The sequence below is a fragment of the Diplotaxodon limnothrissa genome, linkage group LG20 (assembly GCF_057381915.1).
Source record: "Diplotaxodon limnothrissa isolate DT_005_m linkage group LG20, D_limnothrissa_male_GT1.1, whole genome shotgun sequence".
NCBI lineage: Eukaryota > Metazoa > Chordata > Actinopteri > Cichliformes > Cichlidae > Diplotaxodon > Diplotaxodon limnothrissa.
In genome coordinates, this window is record NC_140615.1 from 9,027,321 (window position 1) to 9,054,555 (window position 27,235).

The 27,235-nt window shown below is 39.9% G+C and overlaps 2 protein-coding genes across 5 annotated transcripts in view; one reads left to right on the forward strand and one right to left on the reverse strand.

Moving 5' to 3' along the window:
- Positions 1–3,205: 3,205 nt before the first annotated feature.
- Positions 3,206–12,173, reverse strand: dcp1a (decapping mRNA 1A). 2 transcript variants are annotated; one of them, XM_085344401.1, is made up of 9 exons: positions 11,994–12,173; positions 11,640–11,680; positions 10,588–10,715; positions 8,253–8,319; positions 6,210–6,348; positions 5,849–5,941; positions 4,382–4,981; positions 4,074–4,295; positions 3,206–3,538 (listed from the first exon to the last, which is right to left on the reverse strand). In XM_085344401.1, the coding sequence occupies exons 1-9, from the start codon at positions 12,171–12,173 to the stop codon at positions 3,458–3,460; spliced, it is 1,551 nt and encodes a 516-aa protein (XP_085200527.1). In that variant the 3' UTR covers positions 3,206–3,457. The 2 variants fall into 2 exon arrangements, with proteins under 2 accessions (XP_085200527.1, XP_085200528.1); XM_085344402.1 differs by having other exon boundaries at positions 4,382–4,978; positions 11,994–12,139.
- Positions 12,174–12,944: 771 nt separating this feature from the next.
- The window catches only part of cacna1db (calcium channel, voltage-dependent, L type, alpha 1D subunit, b), an 86,502-nt gene continuing 72,211 nt past the window's right edge, over positions 12,945–27,235 (forward strand). For all 3 annotated transcript variants that reach the window (XM_085343795.1, XM_085343796.1, XM_085343794.1), the window contains exons 1-3: positions 12,945–12,978; positions 16,686–17,157; positions 17,614–17,719. In XM_085343795.1, the coding sequence (XP_085199921.1) occupies positions 12,945–12,978; positions 16,686–17,157; positions 17,614–17,719 (612 nt within the window). The remainder of the gene's footprint in view (positions 12,979–16,685; positions 17,158–17,613; positions 17,720–27,235) is intronic.

Below are 27,235 nucleotides of genomic sequence, written 5' to 3' on the forward strand. Positions count from 1 at the left end.
CACGCTCTGTACAGACAGCAACTATGCAAACCAAAACAATGCGTGCAAAAAAGTGGGAACACATTATATATGAAATATATATTATAATATAAAATAAGTGATGCACATCGAGATCAGTTTATACTGACAGATTTTTGTATTCGTCATTTTTTTAAACAGCGGGAAAGTTTTATTTATTTATCGTGAAGTTGCACTGAGGAGTTTCATCTCATGCATCCATACAGGCTGCAAAATGCGTTCACACCGCTCTATAAATAGACCCCAATGCTCTCATTTTATACAAATGGACTTTCCTTGTAGCTGCAGCATTGCTGTCCACATTCTTACACAGCTTCGACCAACATCATCACTAAGCTGACATTTGAACAGGAGCTTAAGGCGCTGACATTTGGGCTCGTGTTGTGATACTATGAAGATAATAAAAAATGAAGCTCTTTCAGTAATGTGTGACTGATGCCACGTGTAAAGACTGAAGAACCGTATAACACCTCTTTAAGAAAGAGCAGTGGGCTTTTTCGGGTCATGATCAGAGGAGAGGGTATTCTGGTGTAAAAGATTTACAGAATGAAGACTGAAGAGATCACCACCCAGTTCCAAATGAAGGAGATATACAAGCATTCAGGTAAGGTCTGCACAACGTTTGATTTAGTGTGACAGTTTTCCTCCCCCCCCCAATTTCCTCTTTGGTGTTCTTGAAGAATCTTCCCTTTTGTTGCCCGCAGATGATCTGGTAAGTAAAAGAGAAAAAGCGAGCCGTGTAAGTTTATTTAATAATAATAATAATAATAATAAAGAAAATCAGCATTCAATTTGTCATTTAAACCCGGAACTACTAATTTGATGTTGGCTGTGACAATTACTGTGGGGTAGGTGCGGGTTTAAAGTAAGCAACTAGTGACATCTGGTGGTCAAAGACAAGACTGCACCATTCAAGACAGATCTCTTAGTTATGATTGTCTTTATAAACTTGGGCTTAATTAGAAATATGCATAATAATATTAATAATAATTTGTTAAGAGGCTCAAATTTCTATTCTAATAATCACACTCCTCTTTAAGTTCTGAAGCTTCTCACTGCTCACCAAAACATTGACTCCTCCAAGCAGAAAACAAGAGCAAACAATTACTTTCAAATCTTTAATATCACAAAATATTCAAATTACGCACAATAACATCAATCTTAGAAAAATTTGTGTTATTTGCAAAAACTCTCAAAACCACATGGTGGGCCAATAAGATAAATTAGACCGACGTGTAAAATAACCTTAAAATCTTAAATATGTGACCGGGATTAAAAACAATCTCTAACATTTCAATTATTCTTTATTTAACCAACACATGCAGAGAAAAACAAAGAAAATGTGTTGGCAAAACCATCTCTGACATGAAAAATGAGTTTTTACATGGTAATGAAATGAACAAACGATCCCATTTGCTCCCTGGATGCAGATGTTATTTCACATTTGAAATTTAAACTTTTACAAATTACAAAAAAACAAAATAAACTTACAAAAAAGTACTGCAAGCAGGAGAAAGACAACTTCAAATATTAAATACCAAGCTGTGATGTCACAATCGAGGCAAGAATTCATGCCGCAAAATAAAAAAAATATATATACAAAGCAATAATCTCTGCTCTTCTTGTTGCTCACAAATATTAAAAAAAATACACTGTTTGGATATTAATGACTTTGTATACTGGTTGTTTAAGTAACTGGATTAATGGCCCAACTACTGAACATCACTGTACCACTGGTCAGAAAACCCTCTAATATTTTCATGCATTTACATAATTTTTCTTCCTTTTTTGTATAAAATAGACAACTTTAATAGTTTGAATATGCTGAAATTTTTGTGCGAAAATTCATTGATATATATATTTTTTAGATCTCAGATTTCATGACGTACATTTATTCTTTTTCTTTGCTCACAAACAGCAGCCACTCAGTGGTGTACACGAGGAAAACGGATGCGTTTACTCCTGCTTCCACTGCAGTCTGCAGGGTTTATGGGGACGTGCTGCAGTAGCCTTTTACTGCAAAAAACACCCGAGTTTATTTCATCTTCAACTTATTGACTGCAGCTTGGAAAAACATACTTTGGGGCGGGGGGGGGGGTAGATGGGCCTAGAGGTAGTTTAAAGTTTTCAGCGTTAGTCTGGGTAAATGTAGCAACTCAGCTTGTTTGAAGCTATCAAAATCACATTGGTTTCCACCTGTTTAAGCATTTTACTGCTAAAAGGATCGAAAAGAAACAGAAATCGAAATTTGCTACTTTGGTTTTTCCTTTTTCTCTTAATACTCGAAACATAAATCACTTGCAGACCCCAAAAGGCTCTGTAGTAGCAGACTAAGATATCCCAAAATGCTGGTATCCCTAAAGGCTTTGCGACTGTCGCCTATTGCACATTCCCCTCCGAGAACATCCACGACTGCAAGATCAGCTGGTGGAGGAGAGATGACAGCACAAAGAAGGGGAAGGACGTAGACAAAGCAAGGGTAAGGAGACTTGTGGAAAAACCAAAGGTAGCAAAGGAGCTCGTTTCTGAGTCATAAACATATCACCGTCTGTAACATTATAAAAGCAGCTGAGAGGGATAGGTGATTAGTTTGAGTTCTTGGCTGCAAGTGCTTCTTCTCCAAACAATGATAGAAGTTATTCATCTTCACTGGACGAGAGCTTAAAACTTCCTCAACAAACGCCTGCCAAACACAAAACGCCTGGAATGGCTGCTCAGCATCTTCTTCAGCTTCAAAACGTAGAACGTAAAAAAAACCCCAACAAAACGGGGGGAAAGATTGGTTCTGCTTAAACGCCACATAGCAGGATAGCTCAGGTCCCCAGCACAGAGGCCTTTCTCATCACAAGTAGTCGCAGTATAAGTGTGCTCGTGGTGAGAACACCAAACACGTGACGAGTAAGAGAAGCAGCACCTGTGATTCGTACAGCTGCAAAACTATCTGCCTGAGGGTCAGCGGGTTTGAGGTTCCCAAAGCTCCACTGTGGTTCTGTCCTCCAGAGAAAACAAAACAAAACAAAAACAAAACACCAACAGCTAAACTTTATCCAACCATAAAGTTTGACCACATTCAGAAAGTTCAAAAGGAAAAAACAAACAAAAAAACCCAAAAAAACCAAACAAAACATACATCAAGATTTAACTGGGAAAATTTATCTCATTAGTCTTTCCCACAGTAGTTCTGCTTTTCATAGATTTTGACAAAAGATAGATCCAAAACGAGTATTCAGCATCAGGAACAGATGGTTAGATGGTGCGGTGCATGCTGTAATAACCTTTAGCACACAGACTAGTTTTGAAGGGTTTTTTGGTGAACAGTGTGTTGAAAACCTGTTTGCTCCACTTTTTTTTTTTTTTTAACTTCTCCATTAATTGTGTGTATCTTTATTGATCCTGATGAGGTCGGAGCACTAAAAGAGTGGTGATGGATGAAGTAGGACTATAGTTTTACGTTGCCAAAGTCCTTGGATAGGCTCTGCAGGTAAGCATCATGAATGGCACCAAGGAAGTCTGGGTCATTCTAGAAAATCAGGGCAGGAAGAAGAAGAAGAAGAAAAAAAGAAACTGTTTAAGTATGTGGATTTTGCAACCGTTAAACAGCATCAATGGTTTAATATAGCTTTCTGCAACCAGAATGGTCGCCCCCTGCTGGCTGTTAGAGAGAATGCATGGACAACAACTTCACACATGAGAAAATGAGAAAAAAAAGAAAGAGCTAATTTATTTTTTATATACGGTATATAATCCATATTAATATAATTCTACAAGACCATTCATTTTGGGCACACACATGTTTATGTACACAGGAAGCACATTGTTGGTTATTTAGTTCTGGGAAGAACACCTAAGACTTCTGTGGGCGTCTCAGATCTGCCACTGTCTACACACTAAACAATTTTAGACAAGGTCCATTTTTAGTTCCATTGTATGTGTGGAAAAGATATTTAAAGTTATACATAATGTTATAATACAGGGGTAATTAGTACTAGCTTGAACTTTTCTCATGCTATGAAGTGCCGACAGTTTCTTTTATATGCTTTACGCTTCTACTTTACCTTAATGAGGTGTATCAGAGTCTCCTGTAGCTGTGCTTTACTGCAGGGGGCTGCTACAGGTTCTTTAGCTCCTCCAGAGGCTGAGGTGGGCTCAGTGGGTGCAGGAGGGACCATTGACGTTGCTGCCGGTGTCTTATTGAGGGACTGCTGGAAGGCACTGGGGGAAAGCAGCACAGAAACCCCTGATCCTGGAACAGCAAGACTTGGACTCATGGGGACAGCCTGAAAGAGGAAAGAAAAGCAAAAAATGAAATAAGATCAAAAATACTGGATTCAAATTTACCAGAAAAAAAAATAGCTGAACTCACAGATATTTGTTTAATCAGATTTGGAGACTGAGAGAAAACATCCACGTCCTTTCCGTGTTGGAGAAGGGGTTTTCCCATAGGCTCTCGGAAGCTGTGGGGTGGGACCAATGTGCTTGGCAGGAAGTTGGGTGCGAGGATGGGTTTGTGGTGGTCTGAATTTACAGAAGGTGCTGCCGGTTTGAGTGTGGCGAGGATGTCCTGACCCATATAGGATGTTTGAGCAGTTGGAGGTCCTGCGGTACCAGGAGGAGCAGCTGAAGGCACTATGAGTGGGGACACTGAGGAGTGTAGCTGAGGGTCTGACCTTTGGATCACTGGCTGGAATACAGGACTTGGGTGTAGTGCATATGGAGCAGGGAGCAGACCGGGGGCTTGATTCCTCTGGTTGGAACCAGGGTCTTGGGCTGCATGTTGGTGAATGAGGAGAGTGCTTTGTGGAGGTGGAGCAGGATACGGTTGTTTGTGGACATAGGCAGCGGAGGGGTCACTGGAAACAGTGTTGCTCTGCGTGGGCATGGTTGGTAGAGAGGGGTCCTTAGGGAGAGACGAACCAAAGAGCTCCTCCACTGTGATCTGCTTTACCACGGGGTGAGAGCTCTGCTGGGTAAAGAAACAATTACCTCAAATACAGCGGAGCTCAAAAAATAAAAATAAAAAAAATCAAATAACAAAACGAATCAAAAACTATTTTGATCATGTATTAATCATTCAGGTTGTTTAATAAGTAAGATTATGAAAGTTTGTTGGAAGCTATACGATTATCATATTTTGACAACATAGTTGGCTGCAAGTTTTGTTTTTGCGTTGCTAATCAGCTGGAGCTTACACTCTGCTGCTCCTGGTGCTATTTTAGCTGTTTAAGCTGTCGTCATCATTGAGCTTTACAAACAGCAAACAGTGTAAGCAGAGGCTTTTTTGGGTAACTATTGGGATTTTAATGCAAAAACAAAAAACTGGCTAATGGGATGAAAAGAAGACTTTTCTGTAAAAATTACAGTCCTTAGACCTGGTAAACATGGAGATGACACAGCTCCACTGCTTGTGATAAATATCTTAGAAATGTATCAGGAAACACAGGCTATAATATATCCAAATATAATAATGGTATATGATTGATTCACAACATGGCCCATTTCCCTTTCCATTTAGTTAACATTGATTGTCCCAAACTGTTCAGTTCATCTTAGCCCCGCATGCAAACCCTGCAGAAAACACAAGCAGCACTCATGGCTGTGACATAAATTGAAGGCACGTATTTGGGTGTCTGTTTGCAATGTTCCTTGCAGCATTCTCTGCTGCCAAATGCTAACTATGTATGGAGTGACAAGGATAAAAACATGCCCTTCTAACTGTCCTCCTCCACACTTTCTATGTGTAGGAGTGACAAGAATGACAAAGCTTTAAACATTTAAAGATACGGTAAACGAAAATTGGAACTCAAATCATTGCTTTGTGTGTGTGTTGTACCTTTTCAGGCTGCGGTGTGATGTGGGGATCTGTAGTGCTGGCAGCTGCTTTTGCTGTCTGTTCAATGGACACATCTGTTTCACCTCCTTGGGACTGCAATTATTGCACAAACATTAAAAACATTAGATTATATTGAACTGTTCTCTCTATCTTAAACTGACAACTCCACACCTGAAAAAGGCCCAGGTCATTTACCACTGTAATAACTTATATGGATATTCACACAACTTTGTTTTTGTTGTCAAAATTTCCACAAATTAGGGCTCAAATCCTGTCAAACACTATAGTTATACATCAGGTGATCATACTCGTGTGATAACATAAGTCAGATGTTACGTTAACTGCGTGTTTGCCACCTCACCCTCTGGTATTCTTCCTTGGCTTTGCTGAGCAGCTCCAAGATATCGATGCTGCGGGGTTCTGCGACTCCATTGGTTCTCCCCGGCTCTGCCCTCTCAGGTGACTTTTTCTGGGCATGGTCTGCTTCTTGTTTCACAATCCTGGCACAGAGTTAAAGCATGACATATTGCCTGCACACATAACTGTTGTTTGCTTTGTCAGATATTAAGTACTGATGATGTTGGGGTCAGAGTTAATATACTGAACAACCTTACTTTGTTTTTGTTTTTTAAAGTGAAATTACTCAAATTATACAAACCATGCAACGAAAACCAAAATATGAACTAGACAATCCAGGCCCTTACAAATTGCATCTTTGCTTCACAAGAGCACAATGCTGGGACAAATCAACAGATTTCCTAAGTGGGCCAATCGTTGCACAGCTCATTTGCACCATGATCACGGTTTATTTTGATAATTGTCATTAACCTGCTCGCACCCCGACTCATCCCTATGCCTGACTGGCTGAAAATCAGAAGAAGCAAAGTGCCTGGCTCTTTGTTTTGATCTATTAGTTGAGTTGGGAGCTGGGACTCACCAGCAGAACCACTTTTATTCTGAATTTTATTTGAAATGGGAAAGCAGAAATCCTAAGTTCTGAGATGGAATGCCTCCTCAAGTTGGATTTCTCACTGAGAATAATCAGAAAGCCCCACCAACCCTGACTTTACAATCCAAGATGGTGGCAGTAAGCGTAAACAATAGCAAAACATTAAAACTTCATTTCTACTGTTGGCCTTGGAACGGTTCGCAGCTGAGTGTGAAGCGGTGGGAATGAGAATCAGCACCTCCAAATCTGAGGCCATGGTCCTCAGCCGGAAAAGGGTGGAGTGCCCACTCTGGGTCCGGGACGAGAACCTGCTCCAAGTGGAGGAGTTTAAGTATCTCAGGGTCTTGTTCACAAGTGATAGGAGAAGGGAGCGGGAGATCGACAGATGGATTGGTGCAGCGGCTGCAGTGATGCGGACGCTGTACCGTCTGTTGTGGTGAAGAGGGAGCTGAGTGTAAAAGCGAAGCTCTCAATTTACCGGTCGATCTACGTCCCTACCCTCACCTATGGCCACGAGCTGTGGGGAGTGACTGAAAGAACGAGATCGCGGATACAAGCGGCAGAAATGGGCTTCCTCCGAAGGGTGGCTGGCCTCTCCCTTAGAGATAGGGTGAGAAGTTCGGCCATTCGGGAGGGGCTCAGAGTAGAGCCGCTGCTCCTCCACATCGAAAGGAGCCAGTTGAGGTGGTTCGGGCATCTGTCGAGGATGCCTCCTGGGCGAGGTTTTCCGGGCATGTCCCACTGGGAGGAGGCCCAGAGGCAGACCCAGGATACGCTGGAGAGATTATATCTCTCGGCTGGCCTGGGAACGCCTTGGTGTTCCCCCAGATAAGCTGGAGGAGGTGGCTGGGGAGAGGGAGGTCTGGGCTTCTCTGCTTGGGCAGCTGCCCCCGCGACCCGGCCCCGGATAAGCGGAAGAAAATGGATGGATGGATACTACTGTTGCGTATGTGTGACCTGCTAAATAAGCCGTACATTATATTGCTAGTGATGAATGAAAAGCTCTACAATGCTCCCGAGCAAAACAAAGTCTGTTTTTCCTCGATTTTTTTCACTTTACTGCACCGTAGTCAACTTGGGAGTGACGTGATTGCTCCTTTTACCTTGCAAGATGGAGATGGCAGTCTTACTTTTAAGGTGGAGCCTGAATCTTACATCCCGCTGCATGGTTGGTTCATGGTCTGATTTGCTTTTCATGGGGCTCCTATATTTTTGTTTAATTTGAATTATTCTGTATTGAAAACTCCTTACACTGCATCAACTTTATGGCATCTTATATGTGGAGTTGTTCAAACCCTGCATTTAGTGAACATAACAGACCTCCATATTTCCAGAAAGTACACATTGTAATTCAATTTGGAAATACAAATCAAACTTGATAAGTGGAAAAAACAGACAAACGTAAAGCCTTGCCCAATTTCATCCACTTCCTCCATCAAATGTCTGGCTACTTACTTGACCATGAGCTGAGCGATGCGTTGACAATCCTTCTTGTCATAGAACCAAATACTATAGATACCCACTGTTAAAAACACAGATACAAATAATGCATTTAATAACACTGACAGCAGACACCAGTTTATACAAAACTCTTTAAAACAAACCCGACCCTTCATAAATACAGCTAAAGGAACTATATGATTTTTAAGTCTTTTTAAGATTATTAATTTAGTCAGCTTTGTGACTTAACATAATTGAGCCATCCAAGAAAACACTGAAAACAACACTAAATGAGCACTGTACATGACTGCACATTAGTGGACCTTAGGATCAATGAGAATCTGACAGTCCAAAGCAGTGAAGTTACAAAACAATCAAACACAAAAAGGAGAAGTTCATCTGTGGAGAGCTAACACAGCATTCACCGACACCAAACGGAAAACAAGCAAACTGCACATTTGCAGTTTCTGATGAAAAACAATAATTTTATATGAAGCTGCTCATGCTTTGTGTGTGTCTATGTGATGAAACACTGGTGTATTCAAGTTCCCTCTAAAGCCTGAGGTAACCTAGCAACCCAAGTGCTTGCCTCCCTGGAGCATCCCCTGCTACCAACGGGAACACAAAGTGTTGTAAACAGGTGTATGCACAAGTCCAAGTACACACCCCAGCAACAGACATCTGAAACTTTGAGCGCACGCATCAGCCTGCAGAAGAGATTTCAAACACACCTGGAGCAGCATTAACATCCCTCTGAAGAATCCATCCTCTCCGTGTTCGACTCTATGCTCGTCAAACAATCATCTTTCAGCAATATCAGCCTTCATTGTTTTTAATTGGAGAGAGGAGTCTCAGGAGCATCATCTACATCCTGCTCTCACTTTCTCTCACAAACCTGAACTCTACCTAGAGAGCAATCACAAACAGCAAAACAGACTTCAGGCAGAGAACAAACAAAGGCTCCTCAGCCCGTAACTTATCTTACTGAAAAGCTCAAATGGGCAGTGCAAACCTTCGTGTGGAACAAATGATCAAAAACCGTTTACTCTGACCCGCCTTACAGTGACCATCAGCTGTCAGACGAGCATCTTCACAGCCTGAGGAACACCTTCAACCACTTTATCTGCCCGCAACCTAACACACTTTGAGGAATTAAAATGAAAACAGCAGCAGTCGGACTCCTGTGAAGCACCTGGAAAAGCTTCTGACTTGGATATCAACAAAAACATTACATCATGTCTTCCATACCAGGCAGGCTGATAGGCAAGCCGAGTCCTAAAGGGGAGCAGTCCACTCTGACGCTGAGCCTGGCCATGTTATTTTTTCTCATTAGCAAACAAATGGGAAAACAATCCAACTCCTTGTTCATTGCCTTAATGAAACTTCTGTTCAGACTTTTGATAGATTACCTCGGTGGGAGCACTGTCAGTTACTTTCTGAGGATTTGAGGATTTATTTCCAGCCTTTTCATCTGATACTACTCCCTGCTGAACTCATAACGCTAAACGATTTCACTGGAATAAGCCTTCAGGAAAAAACGCAGCAGGCATAAAAATATTTATATAATAGAAGCCTAATTCACCCCTTAGAGCCAAAAGTTTTTTTGTTTGTTGGTCCAATACAGAATGAAAACTGTGGCCACACAAAGCTGAATACTGTGTGGTTTGACAGACCAGTCTGAGGCCATGAATGACAAGGTCTTCCTCCTTGATTCTCCAAGATACAAGAAGGACTTCAAGCAAAAGGGAGAAGAGCTGTTCCAGAGAACACTGGGAAAGTGTCTGTCCAGCATTTTCAAAGGTACTAATGTGTTCTGGCATTATTGCTTTTGAGCAGGAAAAATGAAATAAAACCAATACAGCAAACAAACTTAACACAAAATCTATATGTAGAGAAACGCAGAAATTCTTTGAATACAACATTTTTCATTTTTTTCTAAAGTTCATGAATTAAAAACTAAGAGTGCGGTAACATTTAGATAAAGGTTAAAAGTTTACTGACTGTTTGGATATTTACTTTTTTCAGTTAATTTGTGATTTTTCTTGCCCAAATTATCATCTCTTTTTGTCTAAAGCGGAGCCTTTCAAAGCTATGGTAAATGTTTCTCTTCGACACTACCTTTTGTGATACAGCGCTATATTATGGGAGAAACATTGTACTAGAGAAATATTATGTAGCTGAGAAACATTGGCTGATATTCTGGGATGGTGGTCTTTTTTTGTTCCCTCAAACTTTGAGAAGCTGTGAAGTACTGCAGCACATCTGATTTCAGTCCAAGCATACACAGAAATATGAATCTCCTGCACATGACATCTGCAGTTTCTGTGTAACTGGACAACAAAACACTCACAGTTGCCATTTCTGTAGAGCAAGAATGGATCCTGTAGCTGAAACTCCAGGTCTTTATTGATTGGCTCTACAAGGTTCTCCGTGCTCAGTCGATTCATGATGGTGAAGCCATGGTGAGGGGAAGCAGACCTTTCAGGGACAAAAAACATAAAACATCACCTCACTGATATGACATATCTCTGTGTCGATTAGTTTAGTCATCCATGAATGATTTTTTTATGACAAAGAATTAACACATTTAGAAAAAAAAAGTTCACTGATTTTCAGATTAGTTTGGCCTCTTCATCCCATTTTTCAAACCCTGGCTGCTGCTCTCTGGCCATGTGGTATGTGGTCGCCTAAACTGGCACAGATCTCATTGTCTTTGATCACTACCCAGTGCTCCTGATAATGGCTGAAGGTAGGGATGTAAGATTGAAAGTTTCCCTTTAGGACTCTGCTCTTTCTTTACCACTGCTGATCTGTAAACCATCTGCATCGCTGCAGATGTGGCCCCGATCAGTCCGTCAATTTCACGCTCCCCTCAATTGTGTACAAGATCCAAATAGCAAATAATCCCTTACATGGAGGGAGCACTCCACCCTTTTCTAGCTGAGAACTATGGCCTCAGGCTTGGAGGTAGGTTGGAGGATTCTCAGATATTGTAAATGAGAATTTCTGAGAATTACATAATTCTCAATTTTGTGAAAAATATTCATATTAATCAATAACCAATTAAATCGGTTGCTAACATTTCGTTATTTTCAAATGAATATATGAACAGCCCTCAAAACAACGATGCGCGTTAAAGCTGTTTATCAAACAAGTCTTTACACTTCAAGTGGAATTAATTACTAAAACTTTTACTTATTATTTTCCTGTTTAAACAGGGTGTGATTTTCGTTCTGTGAGCGGACAAAAATCACATGCAATCTAATTCGTGTTTGTTTACAAAGACTGAGGCCTGCACACGTGCGTAGAACACGTCAAATGACAGCGCGTGAAACGTAAGAACAGGTAAACAAGTCCTCGCGGTCAACGCGTTACATTCCTATAAAAGCCTCACGTGCTTACCTTGTATAAACAAACAGGGTGCCCTCGATTTCAGTCTTCTCCTGTAAAATAAAAAGTGAAGGTGTGAGTCAGAAACGATAAACATGCTGAATAATAGCAAAGGACGCTGTTAGCACAACTATAGCTAGCGGATAAAAGATTACGCTTATTGGTATTTAAAAAATAAATAAATAAATTTTTTTCAAAATGACAGTGGTGGCGAAACACAACGTGTGTAAGCATTACCTGGATAAAGTTCACTTCCGCAAATATTATCAAATTTCTTTGTATTTTTGTGTTTATACAGAACAGCTAGCATGCTAAGTCAAATAGCTTTGACGGCTTTCCGCAAAGTCACGTTACTTACAAACTTACCCACTCATTCGCCTTGGAGTTGAAGTTATATAGAGCCACCTGGCCGGTAACATCGAGCAATTTGTTTATGTATGGATCTTGCCTCTGTAGAGCAGCTAAGCTCATCATATGTCCAGCATTTACGGTCTCCATTTTGGATATGATTGTTGCTCCCACACGGACGGAATTCAGCAGACACATATAACTTCCGCTGTCCCCGGAAACCACGGCTCTTTAAAAAAGTTTCCGAGGCACTGATTTTTTCCGCATATTAATCCGAACTGTAATTGTGGTCAGTCGCATTTAGCTAGAGCTAGAGAGTGCTTAAATACAAAATGTTTCTAGGAAAAAAACTCTGGTGACTCTTTTGAGCTTCAAAGTCGATCAAATAATAATAATAACTTATAATAATCGTGGCATGATTAGATATTTACGATAGGATATAATTTCCAAATAGTAAAACCTATTTGAGGAAAACCAGTTAAAGAAAAACGATATTTATGGCTGTGTGTTTTAATTCGAAACCTCTGTGACACTTTACGTCTACTTTAGTTTATGTTCTTTATTTGAAATCGCACTCATCTGTAGTCACGTTAAATCCTAACTTTGCTCGAAATGGCAGACTGATAGTGAAAAGTTAAAACGCCCCTGTGTCCTGGCGTGACCTTTTTGTGCTTATTGTAATTATTTGGACATAATACTTTAAACCCATTGCGTGCATAGTGGGATTGTGCAGGATTGCTGTCCGGACCGAGCTGCATCTGCCTCCCTCACCTGCAGTTTATGGAACAGTGGAGCAGGATTATAATCTGAGGATTACGCGCCACCGTGAAACTTTATCCCGCAGGCTCAGGTAATCCAATCACGGGTAACCTTCCAGCACCGCTCTAACAACCCATTTCCTCTCGAATCTTCGCGGAGAGAGGACAGAAAAAAGCGCAATGAGGCCCCCGAGAAGAGCCAGGTGATCTAATGCCGTTAATCATAAGGGCAAGACCCCTGCGGGGTAAGTCCGAGCGTTTAACTCTTCATATGGATAGGATAGGATAAGATAGGGACATGGTATTCATCCTCAAATACAGAAATTTCCCTCTTAAGGGAAAGTATAGTTGTCACCATTTGTTTCTAGCAGATTTATCACTGTTCCGACTGGTTTCTTTTGTGCAGTCACGTGTCTCATGACCTTCTTACAGCACTTAACCGAATCGTAAAGGATAAACAGATTCGGAGGTTTTGAAACCCGTGGATAGTTTTAAAGCAGGTACACGGCTGTACTTTAAACGACCTTTAATTGCAGCCTTGCAGCAGTTTTTAATTTAGGATCATACAATTTAATATAGTGAGATAGATATACATTTCTCCCTGTCTTCGTTGCTCTCTGATGTCATCGCACGACTTAATTCTCCAGTCAGATGATTTGTTTTTAGAGGGTTTTTTTTAAAGCAGCATCTGGCGTCTAGAGTTAAAAACATTTAAATGTTTACGTTGAGATGATCTCATTCGCTCTTTGCAAGTTTCCCAATAGGAAGCAACAGGTGCATTTCCAGTTGGTGGGCGCGCGTGATTTCAGCACAGTGGAGCCCACGCGATTGCTCCAACTTGTGTCAGTCCGTCCCCAGCCACAGAGAGGATAATTGACAGCACTGGATTGACTACCCCTGCCAGCGCGTCCTCTCGGATACGCCGTGAATCTGCAGGCAGGCACCCGGATGTGGCGAAAATGTTTGGCGCTCCTCTCAGGGTCTGCGCTCGGAAAACATTTTATGATTCAGGTTAAAGGCTCTGTTCAGGTTTCGCGCCTTCGACACCTTCGGACGGTTTTTCCAACGATGAGTTGGATTTAAAACGGATCTTTTCGATGTGGATTCGAGGATGCAAGAAGCAGATGAACAGTCTGAAGGTAAAAAAAACAAAACCTAAAACGTGCGTGTGGAAGCGCAGGAGGAGAGTTGGAGCGCAGCAGAGAGAGAGGGAGAGGGGGCGAGAGCGCTCGTTTGGTTTATTCTCTGGATGTCTGATTAATCCGTGTGATTATATGCTCTGAGTCGTGGCTGCTGCTGACATGTTTTTTCCCCTCCTCAACTTATTCCAGTGCAGGGATTGTGTATTAACACTGTAAGCGCTTGTAGGCTACATTATTGTGATAACACCAGTAATCAGATCCACTGGGGAGCGAGTTGAGGCTAGTTCTCCGAAAAATGGTTGACTATAACAGTCATTCTGAAACCATGTGACAGGATGCTTTGAATATATTCGCTCTGCAGAACAAGCTGCGAGACCCTAAATGAACTTTTTTAAAGTAAATTCCTTCTCTTCTAAGTTTTTCTTTTAGAGTTTAGAAGCTGTCCAAACAAAAGCAGCAAAACTCGACCACAGCAACAGTCAACAGCTGTTTTGCAGCATCTTGTGACAGATGTGCGACATCCAGCAGAAGCGCTGGGTTAATTCCTTTTACATGTCGGACAGGCTGTGACTATTATTAACTAGCAGCGTGCACTTGTTCTGCTGCACCTGTGGCGGTGGTGTATCGCTGTATGAGGATGGGTAGTGCTGAAATGTTTTGAATGCACCTCTCACCTGCGATCGCGCTGACATCAAGCGCAATTAAAGTGAAGTGACGTTTTGGATAGACTTCCCCGCATAAACTATCATGTTTTAACTATGAGCGCCGAGTCATCGTGACTATGATTTTGCACAGACGAACACAGAATATTGATGAAAAGTAATAAAATTAAGGCGCTTGCCTGAAATCTGATAAAGGAACCAACTTTGTCTAATCATTACCTTTTAAAAGAAAAGCTTTATTCTTCTCAGATTTTGTGCCTCTCTCTCATATTGCACATGACCCACACAAATCGATTCCTCATTTCTTTTTTCTTTCTTTCTTTTTCTTTATGTGCTTAGTTGTGTGTTGGAGCTGTTTTTGCTGGATGACACGGCCAGTCTATAGCTGACAACACTCCCCGATGTGACTGTGCTATAGAGTTGCAGTGTGCGACTGTGTCAAGGGCACTGACTTTTTAGCTCATGGTCTGCATTGATTTTAATGACTCTCTCTGTCTCTCCCATTCATGCAGGCTGTTCTGCTTTCTCTTTCTATAGCTGTCTTTTCTGGGCTCCTTTCAAGCCCGTCATCACCATAATTATAATCACCATAATCACCTCTTCTTCTTATTTTTCTGCCCATTTTATCTCTGGATGGGTTCTTAAAGGACAGTTAATTGCATATTAAGCAAGTAAATGTACAAGGCAAGTTTAAATGTGAAGTAGTGATAATGTTGTCGACATTATATATGTATGTCCACTGCCATTAGGCTCCCAATAGAGTTTTGCAAAAAGCTGAATTGAAATTCTAGCGGTTATCTTCAGTCTCCTCATTCATTGGGAAAGCATAGTGGTGTCCTTGTTTGAAAAGCACTTTAAAGACTGATTTTTAAGACCAAGACCAAGACTATGGGTATTATTTATGAGTCCTATAATGACAATTTTATTTAAAAGTAATCTCATTTTATTGTCACAGCAGGTTGTGGATTACACCTTTATGTGACCAGCTGATCTTTTTTGTAGACTTCCATCCCTTTGCCAACAGTGAAAATGCAAAGTGCTTTTTGATGGGCAAAAAATACAACATCCATGCTAATAACATGGCTGAAGGGTATTTTTCCCATCGCTTGTTCACTCTTATACTTTGAATTTATCAGCCATTATAAATGTCTCTGCCAATATATGGACTAATAGCTGAAATAGCCAATATATCAGAAACATATTGGCACAAATTGTATTTATAATTTTCTAAAAAAATTTAATGTTCCCCACATCCATCCCTAAGATTACGGGTACAAGACAGAAAAAACCCCAATTTGATATAATAACATAAACAGTATACATAATAGGGATGGGGGGACTCGTTCTCCTTAACTCACCATCAGTTCATGAGTGTGCCATTATTATGTACATTAACAAGACAAAAACAGCAGCATTATGATAGCCATTCAGTGAAAGGCAGCCAGGTGGTTCTGAATCTTTCCAGAGAGTTGGCTCTACTGTACCTCAGTTTTTATAACACAGCATAGAAAGCATTTCTCTAACCCAGATTTTAAAGAATGGAGTCTTGTCTTTTTGACAATCAAGAAAATACATCTGTGAGATGTTAAAGGAGCAAACACAATTGTCTTTGCTGGTGCTGCGGAAATCGTGACCTCCAAAGGCAGGAGAGCCACAAGATGGAGATGCCACTGTGTTTTGTCTACACAAGAATGTCAGGGCCTCAAAAAATATTCTTCCGAAAACTGTTCAATGATTGGCTGTGGCAAAACATGCGAGCTGGAGTGGCTGGTTCTTGATGGAAGTGTAAACACGTTGAGCTAATATTAGGATATATTTCTGCAAGCTTATCATTTGAATAGTGTAGATTAAGAACACATTTTAGGCAATTTTTCTAGAGCCTTTGTTTTGCTCCATGAGCATAGATGAATACTCTGAATGTTAGTGTAGATTTTGGATATGTTACTTTTTGCATAGGGATTCAAAGTGAGTATATCATCTGTATTATTACTAGCTGGCAGATATGAGCCTGAAATTGTAAAAATGTGGAAAGGATTTTGGAATGTTGCAGCTTTTCTGCAATGCCTCCAATGACACACATGTTCAGGTGTTTTTGTTTATAACTTCAATCTCAAAATATTATCCCTGTTTCCCACTCTCTCTCTCCAGGGGCACAGTATGCCAGCAACAGAAGGACCACTACCCCAACTGACACCTCAGCTCCCTGGTCAGAAAGAAACACCCATCTGCACCAGCTCCATCCATCACAGTCCCTTCATCCTCCAGCTAGCACCGGCAAGCCCGTCGGCTCCGCTCATGGCCTCCTCGGGCCCAACAACTCCATTCAGGGTCCCGGTGGAGCTGCACCCGGAGTCAGCCCGGTCCTCGCTTGGCATGCCGCCATTAGCGCAGCCCGGCAAGCGCAGGGCGATCCTGAAAAGCCCAATATAAGTTCACGTCCCCCAGTTTGTACCACTTCTACGCCAGCTCCTGTGGGCTCACTGGCACAGAAGAAGAGGCAGCAGTATGCCAAAAGCAAAAAGCAGGGAGGATCCACCAGCGGCAGACCGCCCAGAGCCCTTTTCTGCCTCACCCTCAACAATCCGATCCGCAGAGCCTGCATCAGTCTGGTGGAGTGGAAGTATCTTTTAGCTCAGGGACCAGCAGGCGTCTGGGTGTCTCAGTGCATTTGGTGTCTTTGTGTGGATGGATTGTGTCACAGAGCAGCGAGTGAATGAAAGTATAAATGAATCTGTCAGTGAGATAAATAACTCAGTTTCATGATCTGAAATTGGATGCTGATTCCAAATTCTGAACTTGTAATTAGAAGGGAGGGTCCATGGAGACGAGTCATTAGCTAAACTGCTAGTTGGGGGATGGATTAGAAAAACAACGGTTATATGCAAGTTTCGGTGAAATAAGGACATTTTATCATTAGCTACATTTCTATAACTTTTTAAAAATGTGCATATACCCCCCCCAAAAAAAAAATCAAAAAACTGTTAACAGGATAATGACAGTTATCTTAATCTATTAGTACGATATAAAATACTTTTAGTGGTCTTACTTACCGTGTTCCTTAACCACCTCCTTTCAGGCCCTTTGATATCTTTATACTGCTGTCTATTTTTGCCAACTGTGTGGCCTTAGCCATCTACATCCCCTTTCCTGGAGACGACTCCAACTCTACCAACCAAGAACTGGTGAGTAGTAACAAGGATGTTATTCATGTAATCGTGTGTTAACCCTTTCAGCTTATGTATGCCTGTTTGTGGTCAGCTGGGTGTACTGTGGGACGGTGCAGGACTTCAAAGGCTTGGTTAGGTGTCATGTTACACATTTGGATGATTTTGTTGTTGTTTGTAGTAGAGCAGGGCGATATGATCAAAAATATTTATCACGATATACATTTGAAAATTTGTGATAACAATATAACCGAGGATATAACTGACACTAGACAAAATACTTTACAACTCCACAACTTTATTAGTGCAAAAAACAAGCAAACCCATCAATGTATTTTCTAAACAAGCAGCTTTTATGTGCATTAAAGTTATATAAAAATTTAACAGTGCAAATGCAAATTCCTTGCTGACAGTTTAACCAAAAGGCATTTCCAGTGGAAATTGGCCGACATGTCCTCAGCATAACCATGTATAATATCCACAAAACTTAAAAAGAGGTTATACACACACAATACGGTAATATTATGTTGAAGCACAGTACGTATCACTCCGCGAGGTTCCTGCCTACGATAGCCGTAATGCTCCGAAAATCAATCAAGCGGTGCGGCCTTGTAGCTTAGCAAAGTCATACTGAAACATTTGACAGATTTTCAAGCGACGTGTACCACATAAAATCATTTCAAGGTCAGTAAACACAACCAGAATTCATACATAAAGCACACGGGATTATAAGGGGCACTGTCGATTTTCAGGAAAATCAAAGGATTGATTTTAAGTGTGCCGTATTTTCCAAAAAAACACAGTAATAACGACAGCCCGCTTGCATGCTCTACCAAAAATAGTGCTTTGTTGTATATCTGACGGACGAAAGCTAAACCAGTTCCACACCACTGAAGTTTTTACAAACCAATTCTGGTTCATCCGTTTCATTCAACGATCCGCTCTCATTTTCCGTCGCTGCCATGCTTTTTCCGCCGTGTGCATATGAAAACAAAGGCACTGCGCATGCGCGTTTTACCCATATTCTACCGCGATATTTCATTTTCTTATCGTTGCCCAACATTATACCGGTATTACCGTGAACAGTAGGATATGGCCCAGCCCTAGTTCGTAGTCTTACTTAAAGTCTAATGTGAAGCCATTTTAATAATGAATGTGAGGGGGCATACATGCACTTTGCAGCTTTTTATAACCTTTATTGTGGAAGATTGATGCTTTGAATTTAAATTGAAGCCATGCACATAGAAAAGTCTGAAATTAGGTATTTAGGTAGATTTTTAGTTTATTTGGAGAACATGCAGTGCAAACATTCAGAGCGGGCTCCTGTACAGCTCTGATGCAGGAGCTGCCTGAGTTGGGTTGAAATGAATTGTTTTTCTCTGCTTAAAACAAAAGGAACACATCATTTGGGGCCTCACATGCTAAAAAAACAGCTTGACTAGTATTTGAGGGGTACAGTTCACTTCAGAATCAAATAAACATATGTTGTATGTGGCCATTGATGTTATTTAGATTGTTTTGTGTATACTGCTCAGTTTGGGAGATGTTGACTGTAGAGATGCTTGCAGCCTCTTGAATATAACAGAACTAAGTGGCACTTGCTTTGTGGTGCTCAAAGTGCCAAAAATGAATTTGATTAGTTATTTTTCGAGAGTTCAATTTTTTTAATGCTAAACAGCAATAACAGGTGATACTCTTGTGGTTTCATTTTTCGTGTCTTTTTATACTTTGCTTTGCCATGTGTGCGTTTGCAGATGCTGAATGCACACCATGCATCATGCTGTTAGCTGATTCCACTTCCACTATTGTCATCGGCCACATAAAAACACACAATGGCTATACACTTTTGCATGAGATTGATGTGCTGGACGTGCGAGTTTCGTCAGAGGGCTTTCCCGGCAATATTTGAATAGATGTGTTGGGTTTCATTGTTTTGTTGGCACACAAACAAACACTGGTGCGTGCATTTATGAAAGCATAAATGAACTGCACACACATGCACACACCCACCCACTGGGTCATCCCTCTGCGTGTCACACAGCAGCTCCCAAGAGGAGCACTGAGGTGAAAAGACAGAGACGGAGTTTGACATAGAAACCAGTTTGTTTTGTTGACTCCATAATTACAGTGTTGTCTGGCAGCATCAAAGCACAAACAGAATAATAGTTATTACTTTACAATGCAAGAAAACAATTTTAGATCAGATCTTAGAAATATCATCGTTTTTACGTGTATAGCACCAGTTTAATGTTTTTTTTATTAAGATCATTTTTGAGAAAATAGAAAATTGATTTTTTGCACATGTGATTAAATCTATCTGATGAGTTGATTTGTAGGTTTTGTGTACATTCACACAAACTGTATGCGAAGTGAATAAACTGTGTTTGTGTTTTACTGTTGTCTGGTTTACCGTTGAATGTCCAGCAGATTGTAATTCTCATCATAGACATGAGTCTAAAAAGTTTCACCGTCAACAACGACATTAACAATGACTCTGTTGGATTTGTGTCTCATGTGAGCGTGTCAGCGAGCCAGCATTAACAACAGCACGGCGCTGAAACGAAACCATCCAACTCGCATTTTATCCATTTTGTTATTTACACCTGTGCTTTTCCTGCCGTCACATGTCAGAGTGCCTTCGGTAATAAATGGCTTTTTGTTCAGAACAGACTGATGAAATGTGAATCTTGACCCTCTCGTTATGGTGTTCATAGTGTTAGCGCAGGCAAACACTTGAAATGGATAAATAGTCTGGCTTCTTGTTACAGAGAACAATGATGATATTTGACCGCTTTCAGCAGAAAATATTTAAGTGAAGGTAAAATGCAGGGTGGACGGATCCTGGTGTATTGCACTGCATCTCTTAAAGCATCTGAAGTGAAGTGAAATTTATTTCGGTCAACAACACAGATTATCATTTTACATAAAAGTACTCCATCATACAATAATCAAAAAAGGAATAGGCTGAAGCCTTGTGGCTTATAATTATCATATCCTTTACCCCATAGGAATAATCAAATCCTTAACCAAGAAAATAAATAGCATTGATAAATCAGTTATATAACAGTTTGAAAAGAAATCAATGATAAATCAAGAAATTAAATCAACACAAAGTTATTCATCAAACCAAATTTCCGAAACCTTGAATGATACAAATTTTTAAATTCTTCCTGAAAAATGACAAAGAGAAACACATCTTCAGTTCATCATTAAGTCGATTCCATAATTTCACTCCCAAAACTGACACACAACATACTTAACATCAGCATCTGCAAAGTTCCGGCCCACCCTTATAAGTAGAATAAATATCTGTTGGTTTGTTGAGAGCTAACTGAACACACAGCATGTCATTAAAACTGATAATATAATAATAATAGTATTCAATAACAATTTGCACATTGCTACCTGCTTTTATATTTCTGCATTATTCAGTGATAGAGAAAACCTTTTAGGAGGGTTTTCAAACTGTGTATCCTTCAAACTTTAAGTAAAATGAGCTTACTTACAGCTAACTGCTGACTAGTACTTATAAACACTTTTAAAAAATACATTAAAGCTGCATGCAATGTTTCTGTGTCTTTAAAGACTCAGTGTTTATTATTAGTGCTATAAATGTATAAATTATTCACTGCAACAATAATAAATAGAAACTTATAGAAAGTTATTGATTGTAATGCACTGCATTAAATTTTTAAAAATGTGTTTATGCTAGAACTATGTAAACTAAACTCATAATGAATTGTCTTAGTGACATGCACAATCTTAAATACTAGACTCTGCATCACTAATTTTGTTTTGATATCTGCCAAATTGTCAATCTAGAATCACAACTCTGAGGCTGCCATCAGTGGTTTTTATCTGTTGTCTCCTTGTACTGAAGTCACTGGTTACAAAACTCTGGCTTTTAAATATAAAAAATAATCATCATCCAGCTTAGAAGTTAAGTGGACTGATGAAAATGACAGAATGAAGTGACAGAAATCAGAAGCTTGTCCTTTCTTGTTTGTGCCCTTGTGAAAGTGCACACGTTATTCCTATTGATCCCCAATTGTCTCTTGAAGAAGGACATTTAACCTTCTGTCCTCCAACTTTACCCAAAATCTTCATGTCAGTGTGAATCTGATTGAAACAGCAGATGACCGGGCTTGTCACTGTGGCTATTCTCACTCTGTCTGACTTGTTCTGATGTGATAAACCTCAGGCATCTACATGTTCAAGGAAGTCTAAATATATTCAAGTTCAACCTCTCGTGTAAATGGCTCACAGAATTTTATACATTTATGTTTAGATGAAACAGGACTGGGCTGAGAAAAGACTGAAGGAAACTAACGGACAAAATGAGATACGTGCTGATTTAACTTGTGTGTTTGTGCAGTTTATGCCGCACTTTATTGCCAAAGGAGCAAGAATACATTTTCTCTCATAACTTTAACCTGCAGTGTCCTCAGAGGACTTTGTCATGTGCTCCAAACATTTATTTATTTCTTTTTCCGAGGCTGGCAAGGGACCTTCTTAGCATCATAGGGAATTGTGTGCATGCGTGGATGTGTTTGTGTGTGAGTGACTGAGAGACAGACACAGAAAAACGTAACATTTTCCATCAACAGATGGGGATTATTCACGCTGCCCAAGTCTCCGCTCGTCCTCACTGCACAATGTACAGTATGTGTGAGGAGGAGAGAAAAAAAAGTATTATCTTTTTGCAACTGTGCTCTGTCAAAGTGAATTTCAGAGTCGCATCACATAACGATTTCTCCTCTTAAAAGGAAACACTTTAAAAAAAAACCCGGAATTTTTATGTATTTCTTGTTTTGCAATAATTTAAAATGTGGTTAAAATATTTTTATCTGGTTACCTCCAATTCATTGTGTTTTGATGCTTATTGGCTATTGGTTACTGATCTTCAGAAATGATCAATACAATTAGAGCCTGATCAATATTTAAGACCGACATCAACATGATCAGGAAAAAAATATTTTAACTTTTTTGGCTTTTTTTTTTTCAGACTCATGAAACAGAAACAGATTTCCATCTCATTTGTTATGTGTAGTTATTTATATACACGTTTGCGCTCATCTCGCCTCTGCTCGGATCAGCGGGTTGTTTGTGGCATTCCAAACGTGTTGCCAACAGGAAAGTTGAAGGAAAGAATTCCCTCTGACAAACTTCACCTTAATTTATTGTTATTGTTAGAATGCTGATACCAATAAATCAACAACTAGCTAATACTGGCCGAGCAATAAATCAGTTGGGCACAAAATGATCATTCTCTTGGTTGTGTCATCTAAACCATTATTTTCCATAATTTGACAGAGAAAATAACTAAAAAATGGCAGATTTAAGAATCTGGAAGCTGTTATGTTAAAAAAAAACGATAGACTTTGTATTTTTCTTTGCACCTTCTGTTGCTTAAAACTGGACAATGAAAGCACCGAGAGTGAAACAAAGCAGTGAACTGAACGTTATTGACTTTGTAATCCTGTGTGTAAAATGCAGTTGTTTTTGGTTCAGCGGGGGATTACAGCTGCTTTAATATGTTACTGTATTATTTTCTTTATTGATCTTGTAGCTGATTGAGGTCGATTACACTTAGAGTGCTGGGATGTTCGCAGCACAGCAATACAATACATCATGTTTTATAAACTTAAGCATCGGAATGCTGATCGCTACTTACAAATGAAGCAGATTCTTTATTTAACTTGGGGCTCTATGCAATCTTGCAGATATTTTGTTGGAATTTGTAAAAGCTAAGAATTAATTGAGGTGGCGTCAAAGGTGTTAAAGCCTCAATACACTTCAAAAGCAGTCTGGGAACGTATTAGCTGTTATCTGATAGCTTGTGTTGACAGTTCCCAGTGACTATCTAAGCTCAGGGCCCCTGAAACAGTGACTGATTCACTCACTGTTTATGAGTACATACACATAAAACAGAAAAACAAAAAGAGCAAAATATTCATCAGATAATATCCTATGGTTCAGAAGTTGCATCTTTACCAGATATATTCACTCTGTTCCTCTCCGTACACGCTGATTATTGTCATGAACCAAAGCCTGTAAAAACATTCCCAGTCAATCAGTAAATCTGCTGCTTATCTTCAGATTCTGCATATTTGTGCGTAGCTTTCTGTTCATTTTAGCAGTTCGTTTCAAGCTCGGTCGCATGTGCCTAAAGTCTTTGTAGTTTTATATAAGAACTGCTATAAATGGGGAAAGCAAATGTGAAAACTGGCATCTTAAAGTGGTCTTGTTCAATTATATGATCCGAAAACCACTTTGTTTCAAGCGCAATGTTCTTAGCAGAGTTAGAGGAGTTTTCATAAAGTGTGAAGGACAGGTCAATAAGGATAGTGTCTAAATGCACGGAAAAGACCACTGAAAAGATGTCATGAGGCTCTATAAGTGACAACACTCGAGCAGGTGCTTTGCACTTTTAGAGACTGTGTAGGTGTTTGATCAGCTCATTCACAGCAAAGGATGGGGAAGTGGAAAAGAAATAGATTGTTAAAAACAAAACTCTGGTAAATTTACCACAAAGAAAAGCAAAATGCTTTTAAATTGGCCCTCCATTGTCGTCTATATGCTCATCAAAGATAACATGTATACTTGAGTAAATATCTACACTTAGGATCCAGTTGCAGATTCTAGTGTTAATGCTAATGCTTATCTCATTGACCTACAGCTTATTTTACCAATAAAGTTTTGACATGTTGACATATAAATATTTTTAAATAGAATATTCTTAAATCACAGTGGTTTAAAGGTTTCAAAGCTTAATTCAATGCATGCTTGCCTGTTACAAAATACTCCTAAAAATGTGAAATGCATTTTAAATTGCTCCTCTGGTGAATTTTCATCCCGTTCATATGAGAAACAGTTAAGTTTAGGGCTGATCTCATCGGTGCTCGGTTCAGAAATGTGACTGTTTGCTGTGTATTTGTGGGTCTGTATATTTGAGATTGCGGATGAGTATCTGGGACTGAGCGAAAGTGTGCGTGTGTGTGAGCAGGTTGAGGGATTAAGCTGGCCAGTGGATTATCCGTCACTAAATGAGCGGAGGTTGCAGCGAGGGGAGGTGGATGGGGTGAACGCATGGATGATGGATTGGAGGATTGGATGAGTGGAGAGATGTAGGGTGGGAGCTTATACGTGGGAGGGTCATCTAATAGAGAGGAAATTTGAAAAAAACAAAACAAAACCCAAACTCTGTCATGTGACTGAATCAAATTCTCTCCCCTCTGCTGTCAGATAATGTCTTTCTGTGTCAGACATGCTCTTCAGATCTCTATTTAAGCATCACTCGTCACATCTGAAATCACATAATATGCACTCACTATGTCTACTGTCGCCCAACATACCTTTGTGTAAATTTCACTAGTATGTGGCAGATGGATACGTGTTACCATGGTAACCTGACCTCGCTTGAGATGAACAAAGTGATGAAAAAAAATATTACACCTGATGAAGTGAAACTTCATGTTCATTACAAAAAAATTGGATAATTGTCTATATAGTTAAGGACCTAACTGTAGATAGCAGTAGCCATCTCCACATGTGGATGCTTGAAATTGAGCATGAAGGTATACACTTAGCCTCAGACTTCTCAGTCTTCTCTGCTCATCTCTTCATCTCTTATTAGATGTGTCATCCTGTCTCCTTAACTACCTCAGCTTTTCCGCTTTGAAGCCTAGTTTTATGCTCAGATCTCTGTCTGTTCTTATTATTTTCTTTATTTAACACGCCTCACCTTTTCTGCATTCTGCTATTCTCTTCACTTCCCCTCACTGTGCAGAGTGGAGAATGCATATGTTGTTAAGCTGGGTAGTGATTCAGGAGACATGTGACAGCCCCTTTGACCACTAGCTGACAAACCTTCACTGCTGATCAGCTCAGGAGCTCATTAAGAATCCAATATGAATCAGCTGAATGAAAATAGTGAGTAAGTGTGTCTGTCTGTGAGATCTTTAACCCAAGAAAATGTTCATGACTTAGGTGACATCTCGCATGTTAACAGAAAATACTGCTTGTCTTTTTAAACTACTAATGTGCAACTTTTGGCCAAAAACTTGCATTTTATCTTAACATAAGTTCAGGCTGTCTTCTTGTTCCACGCCTGCAGTTATCATATACAGCACATTCATTATCAGCCTGTTCCAGCTCTTTTATTAAAGCTTTGTGATATTAACCGTGGCCAGATATTTAAATCAAAGCTCATGGTTTGATTTTTTTTTAAATTTTTTTATTTATGGCTATACCATTCACTATTGGACTGGCCTGCAGGACCACTGACTGTTAGGGTGTTTCATCCACCTTCTTTGACTCATGTTTTACATACTGAAAGAAGCATTCAGCACATCGGACAGCGACAGCCACTCAGTCCAGTTTCTTTTATGTTGGGCACAACCAATGTTCCCTCTAATTTTTCATGTGTCTGAGCGAACACGTAAACTCCCTGAGCGACGCCTTGGACCACTGTGAGCAACAGCAGACGTGTGCACTGTGATCACGCCAACGTCGAATCCATCCAAGTTACGTGTTTTATTAAAATAATCAAAATAATCACAGCATTTATGTTAGACTACTTTTAACTGCTTTAGCCCACTTACAATGAAAATTAAAGAAAATCTTGTTCATGACCCGTTTAGGATGTTAACACTATTGGAAGTAAAATAACTTGAACTCCAATTTTGAAAACACAACTTTCTTTCTTTTTTTTCTTTTTTAAAAAAAAAAAAATAAAGCTCTGACTTGTATTATGAGTCTGTGGTCTGGGAGAGAGTCCTGTAACTCTCTGTGTGCAAAATACAGTATATAATAACCAATGTTGGGCAATTAATTATATAGTTACTTCTTCAAAAAAAGTAACTGAGTTTTGCAAACAAAGTTTTTTGCAGCTGTTTACCTAAAAATGGTGCAAAGGCGTTTTTTTTAAAACAAACATTTCAAAATATTTACAGAACAATCAGCTGTTCTGCATCAAATCTGATGCCATACAAATTATTTGTGTCACTCCAAAAATAATTTCTGTCCACTATGAGACAAAGGAGAACAACAGCCTGATACCTGCAGGCCTGACAACAGGAGATGTATCACTCCTGTAACACCTGTAACATCATTGCTGTGACACACACAAGGAAACTTGTCAATTGTTCCGTCTGTCCTGCTCACATCTCCAATGGTTGTACAAGTTGTCAATAACGTGGCTTCACTCCACATCAGCCACGCCGCTTTGCTAGTTAAAACGCCGGTGTCGGTACATAAGGACGCTGTCATAGCCTGTCAACGACGTTGATTAGCTGCGCATATACGAATGTGAATCGCATCATTGGCTGGACTAACGTATTTACTTTAATTTTTTTTTGTGTGCGCAACGCAGACTTTTTTCTGCGCAGAGACCGTGCCAGTAGTGCGCAATTGCGCACACGCGCAGCCTAGAGGGAACATTAGGCACAACATATAAATCAAATTAAATCGCATCCAATCGTCATGGTGGACTAAATAAGATGAAGTATATCTGAAAGTGTCGGATCAAGAAGA